The sequence below is a fragment of the Neltuma alba genome, unplaced genomic scaffold (assembly GCF_004799145.2).
Source record: "Neltuma alba isolate B1F8T4 unplaced genomic scaffold, ASM479914v2 tig00011342_pilon, whole genome shotgun sequence".
In the NCBI taxonomy this organism is placed as follows: domain Eukaryota; kingdom Viridiplantae; phylum Streptophyta; class Magnoliopsida; order Fabales; family Fabaceae; genus Neltuma; species Neltuma alba.
Window position 1 is genome coordinate 369,190 of NW_021636043.1, and position 19,257 is coordinate 388,446.

The following is a 19,257-nucleotide window of genomic DNA, read 5'->3' on the forward strand; positions in this document are numbered from 1 at the left end:
TGTCAAAGATTATGAGAAGAAGAAACAAAAAGAAGCATCAAATAGCCAGTCTGAATCAGTACAGCAATTTCCAACGACAGGTGAATATGGAAATTCTCTTGGTTCCCATTGTGAGAGAAAAAGGTGGTCTTCTCCCGAAGGGGAGGGTCTATACAGTTCCACTTCAAATAAAACCGGTGAATTGGTTCCTACTAGAACCTCTCAAACTGGTGATCCTGCTCAAGAGATGCTGGAGCTTTTGTTGGGTCCTTTGCTGAAACCCCTTGAGGAGGAGAAGAACAAGTCTATTGTCGAAAGTGTGGAGTTCACCCAGGAGTCCCCTGGAAAAAGACAAGACGAATTTTCTGGTAAAGATAAAGTTCCCTTGACGAAGAGAAAATGTAGTTTGAAAGACAAAGTAGGACTGTTTCTTGACTAAGGTATGTGAATCCATTGAAAGCAGAAGAATTACATATTTCATGCCAAAGCACAAATTTAAGTTTTTTTGTGTCTTAGGTAATTGCGAATGTATATAATTCTTCAATCGTTGTCTCGTCCTAGTCAAAGTTTGTCAATATGAAATCTATGGATCAAATTCTTATACAGTGAAATTGAAGTTCAATCAGAAGGATTCAGCACCTTTTCAATCTGACAAAGCATCTGCATTTGGCGTCTAACGGGAATGGTTAGTAAAATATGTTGCAATGGAAAAGCCCGCCTTTGGTTCTGATTATACAATGTTAAGAGGGCAAGCAAACATATAACCAAGGTTATGAACTTTTGCATTTGAGGGTTTTTTTTTTTTTTTTGTATTTTTTTTATTGACAGTGTATATAAGATATAAAGGAATAATTATGGATGTATACGCAATTTTGGAATTGTTCTTTTTGGAATGTAAATGATATTATTTTGTAAATATCAGTCTTTAAAGACTTGTAACATTTGCTATAAAAACAGAGTTTCATTTTGATGCTAACTATATTTCACTCAAGGGGTTTCTTCCCCTCGTCTCTATGTCTTTCAGTGATTGGGAATTAGCAATTGGTGATTAGTTAAGCTGTCCTACTACTTAATTAATTGGGTTAGAATTAGGTCCTATTTGTCATTATGATTGAAATCATTTATAAGCATGTTTTATGTAAGTTGAGACAAAACTTTTCTCATATATTTATCTCATATTTCATAAATCACGATTAAAAAGCTATTTATAAGTTATTCCAAATGGGTTTTTAGTTAAATAAGTTACGATTTAGAACAAATTGGGGTTATTAGGGTATCTAAGCATCAAATTTTTGCATCTTCTGTTTTATATTTTATAAATAACTTGAAACTGAGTTTTCTCATTATCTTCTAAGTGGCTTGTGTTGTGTGTCATGCATATGAGCTTCTTTGTGTTAGCTTCTGTATATTGAATATTTGGGTTTTTCGTTGAAGTAGTTCACATCTAAACTACTTCAGTAATCAGTTGTGTGCATGATGACAGTAAAACCTGAAAGGAAAAGGGTAAAACATATAATGAACAAAGAAATGGCTTTTTATTTTGTTGTACTTTATGATGCATTACTTGATTACAAGACTCCTTTCACTTGTATATTTTGTATCTTAGACCCCTCTGAAGATATATAAAAATGAAGGAAATTTAGGGGGGTGGGGGGAAAGTATGGAACCACCTCTTTGTCCATTTGTACCAAGGGATTTTAGTATTAATCCCACTAAACTAGTATTGTGCCATTCAATCACTTTTCATTATCAATGGATTGGTATCTTGAAGAAATCTTGATAGTCCAATTTTGTGTCCAAATCTTTTGACATCATCCTGAATTGGTTTCGGTATTCTCCAAAAGTGAATTTCCTATATATTGACGACTCTGTGCGGCTCCCTATCAAAGTATTGTAACATGGGCATAGAAAGTATGCTGTGGAGTATCTCTCCATTTTGTTATTTGCCATGACCTTGTGCTCCACACTCTTATATTCATCGTTGCTCCATGCCTGTATTTGGGTTTTGCCAAGAAAAGAATTTGTTAGTGAATTAATCTCTTAATAATTGATGTATCATGGTCGTTCTGATTCCCGCTGCTTATTATGGACTTTTGTTTTAGTGGTACTAGTTGATAATTTCTGTGCCTCATGCTTTAGATGAATCATTTTTAGTTAACTATCGTAACTTAACTATCGCGTAGAACAACTTAAAAACTAAACATACAATATGAAGCTGTAAACATTTTTTGCTTTTTCATTGGGTTATAGGAAAAATTGTATAACAATCATCAAAACAATTGGAGTGACTGGGGTTCTTTTTTCCAGTCTTGTTTATGTACTTTAAAAAGCCGTAAATCTACCCATAAGGATTAGTGGTGGAAAGTATATTTATGTAAAAATCAATCTAATGCTGCTGAACTGCTAAAAACATTTACTCTGTCTTGCTATTGCTGAAAAAACTTGACAGCTCTAAAAATGAAAATGCACTTGTGTTTTGTTCTTGAATTGGGGGAGCTGGATGACACATTCTTAATGAGGTGTCTTTCAACTGGTCGAGTTGTGTATTAGCATGCTAGTTCTCTATAGCAGTTCTGTGAAGGAACATCTCAATTTTTACCTGGAAAAGGTCTCCAATGTTAACGATGAGAGCATCTGGATTTGGTTTGACGGCCACCCATTTGGAGTCCTTCATAAGTTGGAGTCCACCCACATGATCTTGATAGAGGATTGTTAGGAAATCACTATCCGTGTGAGGAACTAATCCAAAAGTTTCTTCTTCAGATTTTGGGTAGTGATTTAGTCTCAGAAAACATGTGCTTTCATCACAAACTTCTTCAATTGCGTCCTTTGGATTCCCCAAATTCTCCGCCAGAATTCCTGCTAATAGCCTTGATAGTCTTAACATTGCTGCTGCAAATTCATTTATCACTTCACTGTAGCCAAAGTTGCAAACCGAATTAAATTGTATTCAGAGATCCGAGTACTTATTCACAGAAAAATGAATATTTTGTTGGGATGTCAACATCAAGAACAACCAAAAAAGCGCTTGTTTGTCTACATGCGCATTTAATTTATCGTTGTTTGTAATTTATTATTCATCTAGTTTTGATCTTCTTCCATGATAAAAAATTTCTCAAGAACAAAAGGTAGTTGGGCCAAGAATATTCTCTTTCTAAAAAACACTTTTTAAAAGCAGCAGGCAAATAAAGCATCAAGGCTCTAAGCTTATAATTTGACTTGCATAACAAAGCTCCAAATACTTCGCGCTCAAAGTAAAATAAAAGATTTCGTTGTGGGGTCGGCATCAATAATAGCCGAAAAAGCTCGTTTTTGTTTGCAAGTGCTTTTAGTTTATTCATATGTTGTTTTTCATCCTTCGTATGAAATTTTTTATGATTAAAAAGAGTTGGACCAAAAGGATCAATGAACGTTTAAGAGCAGTAAGAAAACAAACCCTGATGGCTTTAAGCTTTCAATCTTGGGTCTTGGCTTTCATGACAAAGCTCCAAATGCTTCTCAGCCACAGAAAAATAAAAGACTTTGGTTGTGGCGTCGATATTAATAAGACAACCAAAAAGCTCTTGTTTGTTTACAAGACCATCTAAGTTTTCTCTTATATTTGTTTTCTTCCTTAACTTGAAAAAGAATATAGAGCCTGAAGAAAAACATAAAGCATCAAACTTTGAAGTATTGATGCTTCTTTTACAGGGAGTGACGGATTTCAACTAAAATAGATAAAAGGCATAGAATCTTGATACCTTAAAGATTTGAATTCACCCCAGCAAGCTGGCTCTGAAATCTTAGTGAGAGGAATATGGAAAGCTTCTGACCATGAGAATTGATTTGGACGAGTAGCTGTTGGTGTGCCCCACCTGTATGAGTTATTCAGAAGGCCACACGTTTCCTTCTTCTCAAAAGGCATATCAAACAGCTTCACTTGCTCTCTCCTCATCTTTCTCAACAGCTCAGTGTCTATTCCATGGTTGATAACTTGGAAGAATCCCCATTCTGATGCTGCCTTACATATTGCTGCAGAGCATGCAAGCCTCTCTCTTCTATCACACCTCTTAAGACCATCAAGGTCTATCAATGGCAGCTCACATTCCGTTATTACAGGATAATGAGTAGGATCATAAAAGTAGCTTCTATTCTGGTGGCCTTTACCAGCTGATTCTTGTAAAAGCCTGCCATAATATTGCTGGAGGGGTGGATTTGATTCAATCATTTTGTAGGCTGGCTATTTTGATCAAGTAGGGAAGAAGGAGTAGAACTATGTCTCAAAGATGATTCTGAATTTGGGTGTGTGAAAATGTTTCGTGTGTTTATATTCCTAGGAGCAAGGAAAGTGGGGGACGAAGTTCAGAAGTGGACAATCAGTGAAGACAAATACAACGGGTTTTTCAGACCATGACATTTGTCAGAGGGATAATGAGGTTGAACTATCCTTACAGTGTGGACGGAATATGCCCGTGAAAAAGTATGGTCAAAACTGGAGAAGTTAGCAAATGAGAACAAAAGAGGATTCAGAGTTCAGACCTGACTTCATATTTTTTCTCTTGTATGCGGCATAACAAGGTTGATTCTGCCCACGTTGGAGAGAATCCTTCCAATCAAATGATCTCTACATGATGACTGGATATTGGATTTTAAATTCATTTGTTTAGTCTTTTGGCTATTATGTTTAGCAGTAGGATAGGGAATCGAACATAGGGAAGAGTTGCAAGTCTTGATTCTCGAAATTTATTTTTAAATTTTATACAGTTCATTTATGAGGGAAATAATCATAAAATATATAACCCAGTTGACCTGGGGTTTAAAAAAATATGAAACGATACCTAATAATTTTGGAAGTAATTTGAATATAACTGTCAAATTACCTAAAATAGTTGGCCTTTCTAATAATGTATATTCCCTGTCTGCTGCGAAAATTGTTTCCATCTTAATGGCACTGTCTTCTAAATTTGTCTTTGTTCATAAAAGTCTTATGAATGACAATATGGATGGCCAATAAATGAACAATATCATGATGCTCAATACGCCTCCGGCCTTTCCCGCGTAATCTATATTAGGTTATTAACAATTGGTTCAAGGTCAACAAGAACATTATTGACTAGGCCGTAAGTGACTAATTGCGTAGAGAAACTGAATTAAAAACTAAAGAATTGCAACTACAGAATCAGATCAATGTAATGATTCCTTGGTTCTTCCGGTTAATAGAGCATCATGGATGAGGACTCAGACATATCAATGACTATTAGAAGTCTACAGGCATTCAATTCATTCATGGAAGTCCCAATAAGATTCACTAATAATTTTTCCAATTTCCTAATACTATTAATTCAGAACTTAATCAAGTACTTTTCCCTAATATGCTATGTATTGGAATAAAAATAGACGCAAAACAATCATTATATTATTGAGTAGTGATTATTTTCTTAAATAAACATACAGTTCCGAGTCCAGTAGGTATGCAGAAGAAAAAGCTCAAATAGAAAGTTGTATAATTTGTGCAGCTTTGTTTGGTTCATCCATTGGCATGACCTGCAAGTTGTGAAGTGAAGTGAGGCTGTTGCTGAGAGGGTGAGTGATCTTGACTTGGTAATCACCATGAAAAAGTGTGGCCTCAAGAAATCCATTGGAGTCAGTTGTGGCTTCCAGTGATTGTGTGAATCCCCACTCTTGAAGAAGCTTGTCCACAACATCTCCACAGGGCAAGTTCTTGAAATTTTCATCAATCAAACACATAGCTTCACACTCTTTCCATGGTGTCCACAGAACAATGCCCTGAATATGTGGGTGCGAGTGTGCCTCTCTCAGAACTTGTTCCAGGTACTCTGCTTACACAAACCAAATTATACAGACTTGTCTTAAATTTTGTTCAAAGCGAATATATATAAAGGGTCGCTCTGAAAAAGACCTGGGTTAGATCTTATTGAGACTTACCTGATTTGGCATGTTTTTGACATCCACTTCTGTAAGCCAAAGTGAAGAGCCACTAGCAGCAAGAGTATCAATAGATGACCTCATGTAAGGCAGATTAGGAGGAACACTGAAATGGGCCTCTAGCCCAATTCCAATTGGCCATCCTGTGTAACCAGCGTATCCTTTAATCTCTCTGAGCTTCTCTAAGTACTTTGCTGGGATGGATACACCATCTCTACTATCCTCAATGGCGTTGAATTCATTCAGAAACAACGTGGTCTTTCCATCAATATTGTGAGCATCATGGTAAATCTTCGCAGAAGCATCTTTCCCAAGTTTGCTTTCTAGAAATGAAAAGTGCAGATTTTCATTAACAACATCCCAATCAACGAGTTGACCCTTGTATCGCGACACAACCGAGTTAAGCCTTTTCTGAACTGCTGAGTTAAGCTGGTCTGGTGGGAGTGAAGGAACCCAACTTGGTTGGTATTTAGGGTCATCCCAGAATACGTTGTGACCACGAACAGCAATTTTGTGCTGATTGGCAAAGTTCAACATTGCATCAGCTATGGAGTAGTCCTCTTTGCCTTGTACACTCTCAGTACTGTACCACTTCATTTCGTTTACAAACGTAGTAACCGTGAACCTTGAAGTGAACCAGTTCTGGTATGCAGTATTATCAAGGATGTGCTTGTTCATGGCACAGCCAAATGGAAAATTTGACCTCTTCTGCTCAAAGGTTATGCTTGCATTTTGCCACGGATTGCCTCTTCCATCAATTGCTTGGATTAATACCCTTTTCTTGTGTTTCTACCAAACCAAAATTTGAACCTGGTTTTAGTTTAATCTCCCTAATATATGCATTTACGCACGCACACATCATCATCATAAGTATTCAAAACAAGAATTATAATCTCTTGCTATGTTCTGAGTTAATGGCGTTTATAGTGATTTGCCCCTTTAGTCCAAAATACAGATAAAAAAAATGAAACTAAAACAAAAAAGGATTACCTTCTCGACGCATTGCTCTTGATGAAGTCTCCATTGTTTCTGTGTGAAAGGCTGCAAGGAAATGCTATCAACCCATATCTCCACAGAAGTGTCATTGCTCTGCAAAGTTTAGCATTTTTCTTGAGTCTCAAGGAAAATTGGAAATCATTGATTTAGCACATCAATAGTCCTTTTTCCCATAATTACGGAATAATATGTTAAAAAGTACCTCAAAGTAAACCTCTGCAGGCCCTGAAGTATCAACTGTGAGACCACCCTTAAGCATGGACCAGCAATTAGACTCTGCAACAATGGCTCCACCGTATTTGAGTCCTTCCCTTGTTTTCACAACTGCCGATACTGCAGCATTTCCCTGACTCACTTGTATCCAAGCTGCATAATATCCAATCCATTACCGAGCAAGAAGAAGAGAATAACATATCCAGATGGGTATATTCCCTTGAGTGTGCAGGGGAGAAAGTTTACCAGATAATGTATAAAGATTATTCTTTCTCATGTAAATCTTCTGGGAGACACTATCGTTTGGTTGATTTCTGTTACAGGCCACAATAAATTTGTTGCCTCTTGATTCTCTGTGTTGTATTTTAGCATCTCCAATTGCAGTCCAGCCTTCCAGCCCATCATTCAATTCTGGGTTTTTTATGATTCCCCCATTGTACAAAGGCTTTTGAGGATTTTCTAGACACTAAAGCATGAAAACATAAGAACATGTAAACGTAGACTTAGAGCAAATCCTATGTGGAGCCTACTTCAGTGGGACTCACCGGGCAAAAGTGAATTCTACTCCTTTATGTCTTTATTTTTCTTCAATTCAAGTGGACTATACATAATTTAGAAGATTTAATTCTTAAGACTCATAGTAAGAGGCGGATCATAACCTCTCACTTCCTCTCCTATTTATTAATACTCTATTGATATTGTTTTGATAATTAAAATACTGTTGGAAGAAGAACTCACCTCGATGCTGGCTGTGTAGTCATACGGCAAAGCTTCAAATCCTGTGGAGACATTATGTATATTGATAACGAAGACTTGAGAAGAACTTCAAATACTGGATGAGTATAAATTCATTTACATATATATCAAGGTACATATCAGGCAATTTTACAAAATGTCAATGAGATTTTAGTGAACTGAATTGTCACTAGATTTTTCAGTTGTTGACACATTTTTCCTAGTTTATTATATAAATCACGTTTTATTTCAGCTGGATTACATTCAAGATAATTCTTTTAAAAAAATTGAAAAATAATGAGAAAGGATGAAAAGCAACAGTTTTATCAGTTTAAAAATTGAGAAGGAATAAAAGAGAACCTATTAAACGAAAGGAAGATAAGAGAAAAGAAAAGACAATCTGCTTATCAATTTTCCCAAACGTGAAGAGTCAATTATTTTTAACAATGAATCATATACGGTTTTCTATAAAGACTAAATTTTGATAATCGTCACATTTATTATTAGCTATAAAATTAAAAGCCGAACATTTATGGACACCAAACCTGAGAACTGCAGGATGATAAACAGCACAAGAATGCTCATACTTGTAGCCTTCAAGCTTCAACAGATGTGGTCTCTTGTTTCTGAAGGGAATATAATGGGAGGCTGAATAGTGTAGCATCTTTTATACTATGCTTTAAAGTTTAAGTAATTGATGTTCATGAATGAATATCCAATTAATTGATTGGTAGTAACTACATATAAATTTAAAGAATTTAATTGGTGACTGTATATTTATAGTTATTGTTTATTCTGATTGATCTTAAATATAAGAATTTATTTATTTATTTATAAAAATTAAATATTGATTAAATTAGTTATTTATCATTATTATATAAAAATTATATGTCTCTTTTTTAGAATATCCCTATTTTAAATGGGAGTATTAAATAAGAGAGACAAAGGCGATCAAAATTTTATGTATTTAATATTAAACCACATCCAATTCAATATGCAGGACTCGGGAGTACTTTTTAATGCCACAATAAATAGTAGGATATAATTCCCATTTATGTTGTGATTTATAATTGAATCAAAGTATGAAACACAACTTTTAAAATATTGGTAAACATTTATAGCATACATTTAAGAATTAGTGTCTACTCTTATCAAACAAATTGCATATGGCTATTCTTCTGTTTCTTGGGTCATTTATTATACATAATTACATAGGCAAAATAATATTATTTTCATATAATTATATATGATATTCAGATACTTTGAAATTATATCTGTACGTGCATTGCTAGATTTAAATACTGAACGTAATTCTTCAAACATAATTTTTTTTTCGATATTCAATACTATCCCGATCTACTTTTATTTCTCTTGACTGTATGTTAAGTTTTAATTGTAATTATTAATATTATGAAAATTTCATATTAAAATTGTTTAAAATATATTAAAGTACATTATATACAGTCAGTCAGAGATTGGTGACTCACACATTCAATGATTTTGATATGGATGCTTCCAAAATGCGTATTATTCTCTCTCACTCAGGTACAGTGAATGGGAAATTTGGGAGTTGAAACATTAGAGAGAAAGAATTTATTTTATTTTTGCATTGGCATGGTAATTTTGTTAAACTTATTTATAATTAATTTAATTTAATTTTGTACAATATTTTTGTTGAATATATTAATTAAAAGTTAAGTTGCATCCAACACACCTCACAAAATTATTTTGTCAGGTGCTGTGTAAAGTATTTTGTGGTACACCCAGTATCCTGAAATATTTTTTCAAGTACATCCAACATCCCAACATATTGTGTGATGCCTCTAGCACCTTAAAGCATTTTTTTTAAGGTGTATCTAGTACCCTAAAAAATACTGAAAAATACTTTATAGTGCTTGATATACATTCATTTAACAAATCTTTTAAAGAATTAATGATGAAATTAAAACTGTTCATGAAATAATATTTTCAAAGCATAATTGCTTCTTAAAAAATTAATATTTAAGAACAAAATTACATCACAAAATATTTTAGGGTAGTGTATGTATCTGAAAAAAATACTTCAAGGTACTAGGCATACCACAAAATTTTTTAGGGTGTTCAACATACCTAACAAAATACTTCGAATTGTTGGATGCGCCTTAACCCTATATTAAAAAAGTATTAAAGAAGAGAAAAATATGTACTAAAAAAATTAAATTAAAGTATTAATTTCAAAGTACAAGAGATTAAACAAGTTAAAGGGCCAAGCTAAAGTATAGTATAAATTTCAGATAAAAAGTGGGTACAAAATTAAAGGACAACAAGACTATTTAGTTTGATATATTAATTGATTATGAGTTAATCTGATATTTAGTTTGATTAGAGAGATAGTTGAAGGACCTATTACTATCAATACTATTTTTACTGTTGAAATTTTTTTGTTGATTAGATTAAGATTCCTGGTTTTTCCCCCTGCATCAGAGGCTTTTCCATGTTAAAAGTCCATGTATGCATTGATATATCGTTCTTGTGATTTTTGGTTTGTGCTCATGCGCAATAAGTCTTATTTGCTTTAGTAGCTTTTACTTTCTGCATCCTTTTCATATCTTTGCAACACAAAACAAATAAGACCCATTTCCATTCCTCTAGCAAACCCAAAAATATAGTCATAATAAAGACCACTTTTATATATAGGGTCATATATTCCACAATATGTAAAAGAGCCTAATAATTAAACGGAAAGTTGTAAAACTTGAGTCACGTGCTTAGGTTCATCTGCTGGCATAATTTGCATATGCTTAGTTAAAGTGAAGTTTCTCAAAATAGGGTGTCTGACCTTCACTTGGTAATCACCATGGAAAAGATTTGCCTTAAAGAACCCATTTGGGTCTGTTGTTCCTTTCAATTTTGTATTAAATCCCCACTCATGAAGCAACTTGTCCACAACATCCCCAGTAGGCAAGTTCTTGAAATTGTTATCAGTCAAGCACATGCGGTAACACCCACTAGGACTCCATGGTGTCCACATAATAATGCCCTGAACCTTTGGGTGAGAATGAACCTCTCTCAGAATCTGCTCTAAGTACTGTGCCTGCACAAAACAATCATCAAGAAAAATGAAAAATGCTAGCCTATGTCGGCGTTCTTCACCACTAATGATATGTTTGATATGCCAAAAAGTCCTTTCTAAAATGAGAAAACGAGAGGGAAAGTTAGACTTTTACGTTTGGTGTGTTAAAAATTGGTGATAGTTGTTTTTAGGAAATCCCCCCTCTTCCATGCTTATCACCATGCTCATTCCTGTTTTATACCAAACTTAACTGTAACTGTATGATTTTCTTAAGATCTACCTGGTTAGGTTGGCTTTTGACGTCCAATTCTGTGATCCAAATTGGTGAACCAGAGGCAGCAAGGGTATCAATAGAAGACCTTATGTAAGGAAGATCAGGAGGGCCAGAGAAATGGGACTCCAGAGCAATCCCAATGGTCAATCCATCATTACCTGGATAGCTTTTGATTTGTCTGAGCTTCTCAAGGTACCTTGCCGGGGTTGATGAACCATCTCTACTATCTTCAATGGTGTTGAAATCATTCAAGAACAAAGTGGTTTGTGCATCAATGTTGTGAGCATCATTATAAATCTTGGGTGAAAAATCTTGTCCAAGTTTGCTTTCAAAGAATGAGAAGTGCAGATTCTCATTAACCACATCCCAAGCAACAAGCTGACCCTTGTATCTTGACACTACGGAATTGAGCCTTTTCTGAACTGCTGAAGTAAGCTGATCTGGTGAGAGTGAGGGAACCCAGCTTGGCTGCTGACTAGGATCATCCCAAAATATGTTGTGACCGCGAACGGGGATGTTGTTTTGCTTGGCAAATTGCAGCATTGCATCAGCAACAGAGTAGTCCTCTTTGCCTTGACTTCCTTCAGTGCTGTACCACTTCATTTCATTCTCAAATACTGTGACCGTGAATCTTGAGGTGAACCAGTTTTGATAGGCATTGTTGTTGAGGATGTTCTGGTTTATGGCACTCCCAAATGGAAAGCTTGGTTTTTTTTGCTCAAAGAATATGCTTGCATTTGATAAAGGGTGACCTCTTTCATCAACTGCTTGTATTAGTACCTTTTTCTTGCGTGTCTGTAAAGACAGAAATGAACCTGGTTTTAGTCAAATTTTTCTTCTATATATTACATGTCACAATCATAAACATTCAGGGGGGAAAACTAACTACAATCTCCTTTTTTTTCTCTTGAGTTCCTAATGTCAATGGGATTTATAATGCCTTCTACATATGGCACAAAAATGCCGAGGAGAATGAAACTGTAACAAAAGAGTTACCTTCTCAATGCTTTTTTCCTGATGAAGTCTCCATTGTCTCTGTGTAAATGGCTGTAAGGAAATGCTGTCTACCCATATCTCCACAGAAGTATTATTGCTCTGCACAGATGGAATTTGTTAGCGTCAATTGCTACTTTCAGCAATTAGAATATACTTTTCCTCCCATATCATCAATATCAACATAAAATATAGAATTCATATGAAACTCTACTATTCACAAGCTATAAAGATACAATATATCATTGGTTATTTATGCTTCATGTAATATACAGGATATTTGATATCCTAATATGAAAATACCTCAAAATAGAGGTCAGCAGGTCCTGAAGCAACAGCTAGGAGGCCACCCTTAATCATGGACCAACAATTAGGCTCTGCAATGACAGCACCGCAATGTTTGAATCCTTCTCTTGTTTTCATAACTGCTGAAACTGCTGCATTTTCCCCACTCACTTGTATCCAAGCTGCATAGCATACAATCATAATCAAGTGAGAAGAACAAACACAGATAGGTACCTAAATCTTTCTTTGATGTGAAAATTAGTAATGAAAGGGAAGAAGAAAAGAGAAAATATACCAGATAATGAATAGAGTTTGTTCTTTTGCAGATAAATCTTCTGGGAAACACTATCATATGGGTGATTTCTGCTATGAGCCACGATATATTTGTTGCCTCTGGACACTGTGTGTTGTATTTGAGCATCTCCAAATGGAGTCCAGCCTTGAAGTCCATTATTGAATTCTGGGTTCTTGATGATTCCCCCATCGTACAAAGGCTTTTGGGGGTTCTCTAGACACTAATAACGTTCAAAATATTAAAGAGTCCATTTTAATTTTCAGAGTCGATATTCACTTGAAAATACAAGTGTTGCTTCGTTGAGGAGAGAGCTTACTTGGATGCTGGAGGAGTAATCGTAGGACAGAGCTTGGGCTTTATATCCTGTATAAGCATTCTATGCACTGTTATTTATGATCTGCCATTGTTCTAATGATTAATTACCCAAAGAATTTTGTCTGCATAGGTTTCAACTTTCAACCAAATTTTTCTAAGATCATTAAAAGTAGTTTATACATACACAAACTCTTCAAGAAAGTCTGTATATAATTTAAATGGAGTTTAAAGGATTTCGTAAGATTTTCCCTATAATTTTATATTCCTCTTGGAGAGACACTTGTGCCATTTTTTCAACAGCATGCGCGCAAGAAATCTTTCTTTGATTTTCGAATAAAGGGAAGACCATGTTCTTTCACAACTCTGTTTTTATTTCCTTAAATACTTTTTCACACCCTCTAGAGCAACAGATGATACATGATTTAGAAAAATAAAAATATTGCTTTCGGCTGAGTATACCACTATTAACGGGATATTAATGGCTGAAAAAGTCATCAAGTTAAATAGTGCTCTCACCCATAATTCTAAGTCTTTTTTCCCGTAAATTGACTTGGTCCAAAATACTATCTCCCGTCCTAAATATAAGAGCTAGTTGACTAATTTGAGTAGATTAAGAAAAAAAGTTAAATTAGTTATTTATAATAAATATATGTTATGTTTTTTAAAATATCCTTATTAATCAAGTATATTGGTTAGAACTACTATTATTTGAAGGACTACCTTAGAAAAAATACATAAATATAAAAGACAAAGTAGATTTGGATCTTATATTTAGAACCAAAATAAAAGTGAAACGAGATCTTATATTAAGGATAGGAGGTAATATAAAGTTCTATTTGATAGGAGTAATGTTTAGAATATTTATTTTTTTTTTAATTTTGCCCTTCTATCCATTTAAACTTTACAGGTGATTAATTTCGGTTGTATTGAATTTTATGTCAAGCACATATTTGAAAAGCTTTAGAAATTCTTCACATGTTTAATTTTACAACTACCTTTTCATGAAGTGATCTAAAAAGACTTATATTGTATTTTAAATTAATTTGAACTATCAATCATAGTCACTGTACCCTAAAAACTAATGCGCGCTGGCTAATAACCAAAAAAAAAAAATTGGATCAACAATTCGTAGAATCGAGTGGAAGACTTGTGAGCTGCAAGTTGTAATCAAAAAATCAAAACAAAAAAAAAAAGTGGAAGAAATCTTTGATAATCAACAATATAATAATAGAGTTAATAAGCGGAAGAGATCTTTGATCGTGTTAAAGGTATTAATTTGGAGTTTTATGTATTATAAAACTACAACCAGGTCATACAATTTTCATTAAAAAAATAATAAATAGACAGAGAATTTTATGCAAATATATAAAAGATAAATAAAGAATTGGTTGAGGACCAAAAAATAATTAAAAAGCAAAAGACCGTGCGTCTCTTCCGACATGACTATAACACATTTAATGGTATTTAATTGAGAAGAAACAATTGTATGGTGGTGAGAGGGACAAATATTGAAAATGAAAACAACAATTAAGCAATACCAACATTTTCATTAATTTTCATTAAATGCCCCTCAAAGAGAACGATATCAATGAATTTCTCTGCTCGATAATGTCATGGAAATAATTCCCTGCAGAGATACACTGCGTTCGAAAGTCCTGTAGTCCTTTTTTTAATCTGATATTGAAGTATTTTTAAAAGGAATACTAGTATATGTATGAGGTTATAAGTTCAACCTTACTGAGTCAAATGAACACGTGAAGTAGTCGAATAAAAGTCGATATAAAGATAGTTATCCTATGTAGAGCAAAACTGAACCTTTGATATCCTACTTTCTTTCACATGAAAGTGAACTTCAAATTTCAATGTAAACAGAGACAAAATACATGTATATTATCCAAATCGAGAGGCCGGAAATAAAACACGTGAGGCCACTCAATAATAGATGTCGGAAAAATTTTGCGTTCTTAAAACTAAATGATTTATTTCACTAAAAAAATAATAATAAGTAGTTTATTAAAATTAATTAACTGGAATTAATACGATTATAAACACAGAAGAAGTATGAATGATATGGGAGTTTCGGATGGAGAGAGAATCAGATACGGACAACAAACCTGGGAAAAGGAATATGCAAAAGACCAGAAGTATGAAACTCATGTTGTTGTCCCCAAGCTTCACAGATTCCCTGCAGCTTTAATATATATATATATATATATATATATTGGAATATAACACAGAAAATTAAATGGCTGTTTCAGACAACAGAAGAAGAAGAAGAAGCCATGACCATGAAAGGAGAGCATATATAGAAGAGAGCTTTGAAGGTTTTACCAAAGAGTATATATGGATTGCTCTTGAAGGAGACGCTGAAAATGAAGAGTATACCGGTCGACTCTGAAGAAGAGTATATTTATAAGCAAAAATGTATGAAGAAACGGAGAAATTAACGTAATGGACCTTCATTTTAGGGAATTCAGTCAAACCTTCTCTGTATCATATTTAGACAAAATACCATGAATATGGTGAATTTACATTGGAGCGACATGATACATTAACTTGTTAACGTCACGCTGACCAAATGTTTGCTTAATTGCATAAATTTCTCACCGTCGTTGAAATTATGAATCTTGGCAATCTTTTTCTTAGATTTAGAATTAAGTTTGGGAAAAGAGACACATATATACATACATGGTATATATACTGCATATTATATAAGGTCATTTCTCAAACAAATAGACATATATATATATATATGTTATGTAGGGTTTGTAATTGAATCCTCCCCAGCACTGTTGTCAAACTCGTGAGTTGACTCTCCGAATTTAACGTTTTTACGTTTTCAGCTAACAAAATCGTGTCGACTCATTTTTAAACTCGTGATAACTGTAAACTCAATTAAACTTACAAGTTTATTTATCGAGTTTACCGTTTTTACCTTTTTGGCTTACAAAATCGTGTCAACTCGCTCTTAAACTCGTGTTAAATTTTTGAATTTGATTATGTTTAGTGACTTTATATATGATTTTTATAAAAATTTTTGTTGTTGAATATAATAAATTATGAACATTGATAGATATAATTTCAATTATTTAAATTTAAAATATATTTAAATGAAATTGTTCTCATTTTTTTATATATTAATTATTTGATTATATACTTTTAATATCAATTTATTAATAAAAGTAAACTTTTACGAGTTCACAATTCGAGTTTATAATCTGAGTTTACATCATTATCACGAGTTTATTTAAACTCGCGAGTTTGACAACTTTACTCCCCAGTTGATAATTTTGTCAATTACTGTTCAATTGAGGATTTGAGGGATTTGTGCTGGATCTCCAAATTGATTTGATCAATCCAAATTTTGAAGGTGATCATCAAGAACATGATACGCAATACCGTGAAGATACATGTGTGGGATTCACTTTCTATCTTTTCATTTTGTCTTGTCTCTTTATCAATATGTCACGAGTCTATAATATCTTCCTATTTAATTTTGGTTCGTTGGATTATACGGATGATGGTTTTATTTTGTTTTATACGAGATTTACGGTTGTTTTATATTTTGTTACCAACATACGGCCTTGATTAATGGTAAGAAGCAGGAGAGATGCCAAATTTTAGGTTGCTCTGGGTGACTAAATCATGTCTTAAGGATATTTTAATTTTAATATGAACCGGTGATAAATATTGTGCGGTTGGTGGCCGAAAAACATATTGTGCGGTTCATTTCAAAGTTCGTCTAATTTTATCTCACAATGTTAAATAAGCCCAATAGGCCTCAGGCCCATTATCCTTGCTCTGTTAAAGGCTTTTGCGTGTAGGAACCCCAATACTAGAACCGTCATCAACATGAACGCATTATTTCCCCCAAAAAAAAAAATATTGACGCATTTTTTCCCCAAAAAAAAGTAGATATGAAAATAAAAATAAATTGCCAAACAAGTTTTTTTTTGTTCTTAAAAACAAAAAAATTGTTTTTAAAACAAGAAACTAAGCAAACCCTAAATTACTGAAAACTTGTAAAAATTGAGAAGCCTAAACTGACATGTAGACATCATCTAATCTTTCTTCTTTTTGTACTGATAAAAAGAGGTATCAACTATCAATCATCATTCATCAACTATCAACTATTAACTATATTCTTAAAAATTTGTAATACCTATTCTTTTAAAAATAGGTTGTGTATGATAGTATGGGATCTAAATATATTCAATTAATAAGATTTGAATAACATCTTGATTGGAATTTAAATATATTGAGTTAAATGAGATTTTAATTGAAAGCTCAAATAAAGAAATTAATAGTTAATTTTGAATTTGAATAATATCTTAATTGGGATTTGAATATATTGAATTAAATAGGGAGTATCATAATTAAATGGAGAAATAAATAATTGATTTCAAATTTTCATCTATTTTTCCTATATTCTGCGTCTCTAATTTAAATCTTATTTGAATAAATAAAAAAATATACTCCCATAAAAAGTGAATCTTGAGCCACCTTAAATAATAAAATTTATTAAAATTTTAAATCTAATCAGATTTGTTAATCCGCACATCACACCGTGGGAAGAAATTTCTACTTATGTTACAAGTCATGTGAACTTAATTTATTTCAAATTTTTTTATATAACAATTGATTTTGTTGTTCGATCATTCAATTGATCAATCTGTAAAACGATTCCAGTGGCGACTGAATATGTCATGAGCGAAATGGCACGATCAATTATTAAATATTAACAAATGAATACAGAAATTATGGAGCAGAAGGCGTTGATTTGATCTAGTTAATGGCGTGGGCATATGGAATTAACATTTTAGTAATAAGATATGAGTCTGACTTTTAGTTTTGACACTGACGGCTCCCACAAGATTATCTAATTAAATTGGTGACTTTCGTATTTCATTTCACATTAATTAATAATCATTTAATCTCTCCTCTTACCAATTCGATGGTCCAATTTGGCTCTCTAGCACTCTGCCACACTTTTGTATGTGAATTTATCACTAAACAAAAGAAAATAAGAAATCATCTAACTAATTAATGTGTATTTGGTGATGGGAGATTTTTAATGAAGAATTACAATCTAATCTATTATTAACGTCTTTCCAAATCATGAAGGGACAAAAGGTTCAATCTTTCACACGCACTAATTTCTCTAGTAAGGGATGTCAATCCAAAGATTAATATATATGATAACAAACGGAATTAAACTATAAATTAGGAGTTTTATTAAAAGGGTAAATTCTTAATATAGTTTTAAATTCATGTTGGATTATAAGATACATTTGCGTACAAGTTATGGTGTGCAATTAGCCCATTAAAACCATAATATATATTCATTAACAATCAAACATATTCAATTCATCATTCATCATCTATATCCAATATCCTCAATGTTCTTGTAATTAAGAAATTGGATCAAAAAAGAAAAGAAATAATGGGCAGTATAAAAATAAAAAGAAAATTTGATTTATTGACGATGAATGTTGATATAAGACTTAGGAATAACAGCAAATAAAAATTCTTAATTACAAAAATAAATAATAATCAATAGTAAAAGAATAGAATAGTTGAAATGTTGATAATATTTAAACTATTTTATGAAAAAAAAAACATTCACGATCGTTATTTTAAGAATAATTGTGCATGTTGTGCAGGACTTAGTTGACATAACAAGAAATACCATATTACATCAAACCAGTTGTTATGATTAGTTTCATTTGAAATAATGTCTGATTATTTTGATGAAAAAAATTAATGTCTGATTATTCAATATTTACTCATTAAAAAGGGTTTAAATAGAGTAAAAGAGAATGCTCACCATTAATTTCAAGGTTACAAAAGGCAGGTCGAGTACATGTTAGGTGCCAAACGCCACTTTAATTTCGTGAGTGCTTTGACAAATTTAAAGAGATATGGCCCTCTCAAATGATAAAGCATCTTATCTAATTATTTTGTTGAAATCTTATATTGCATTGCTTTTTTTTAAAAAAAAACTATAGAATAAAATACAGTTCATTCATTATAATTATAATTTTTTATTAAAATATTATTGTGGATGTGAATGGATCTTGAAATCCCACGAACAAAGGCTCATGTAATTACTAAATACTGAAATCATAATTTGAATGATTAATGTAGATTCGAACTGAAAGAATATTTGTTCACATTTTATATTATGCGTGTTTG

At 32.9% G+C, this 19,257-nt stretch overlaps 2 protein-coding genes across 2 annotated transcripts; both read right to left on the bottom strand.

The window, feature by feature from the left end:
• Window positions 1–122: 122 nt before the first annotated feature.
• LOC114712269 (endo-1,4-beta-xylanase 5-like) lies at window positions 123–8,433 on the bottom strand. The gene is made up of 8 exons (XM_028896767.1): window positions 8,394–8,433; window positions 7,852–7,892; window positions 7,360–7,579; window positions 7,103–7,266; window positions 6,895–6,993; window positions 5,901–6,693; window positions 5,507–5,795; window positions 123–218 (listed from the first exon to the last, which is right to left on the bottom strand). The coding sequence occupies exons 1-8, from the start codon at window positions 8,431–8,433 to the stop codon at window positions 164–166; spliced, it is 1,701 nt and encodes a 566-aa protein (XP_028752600.1). The 3' UTR covers window positions 123–163.
• Window positions 8,434–10,479: 2,046 nt separating this feature from the next.
• On the bottom strand, window positions 10,480–15,244 carry LOC114712247 (endo-1,4-beta-xylanase 5-like). The gene is made up of 7 exons (XM_028896723.1): window positions 15,177–15,244; window positions 13,064–13,110; window positions 12,748–12,967; window positions 12,471–12,634; window positions 12,171–12,269; window positions 11,181–11,969; window positions 10,480–10,921 (listed from the first exon to the last, which is right to left on the bottom strand). Exons 1-7 carry the CDS (start codon window positions 15,217–15,219, stop codon window positions 10,562–10,564), a joined length of 1,722 nt encoding a protein of 573 aa, XP_028752556.1. The 5' UTR covers window positions 15,220–15,244; the 3' UTR covers window positions 10,480–10,561.
• Between the last annotated feature and the right edge of the window lie 4,013 nt (window positions 15,245–19,257).

Excerpts from the sequence above, each read along its gene's own strand:
- LOC114712247 (XM_028896723.1), bottom strand. The coding sequence starts at position 15,219 with ATGAGTTTCATACTTCTGGTCTTTTGCATATTCCTTTTCCCAG. Across the intron at positions 13,111-15,176 it reads TTGCATATTCCTTTTCCCAG|GATATAAAGCCCAAGCTCTG; the intron begins GTTTGTTGTCCG and ends ATGCTTATACAG. Across the intron at positions 12,635-12,747 it reads CAAACTCTATTCATTATCTG|CTTGGATACAAGTGAGTGGG; the intron begins GTATATTTTCTC and ends TATGCTATGCAG.
- LOC114712269 (XM_028896767.1), bottom strand. The coding sequence starts at position 8,433 with ATGAGCATTCTTGTGCTGTTTATCATCCTGCAGTTCTCAG. Across the intron at positions 6,994-7,102 it reads CTGCAGAGGTTTACTTTGAG|AGCAATGACACTTCTGTGGA; the intron begins GTACTTTTTAAC and ends TAAACTTTGCAG. Across the intron at positions 6,694-6,894 it reads AAGAGCAATGCGTCGAGAAG|AAACACAAGAAAAGGGTATT; the intron begins GTAATCCTTTTT and ends TTGGTTTGGTAG.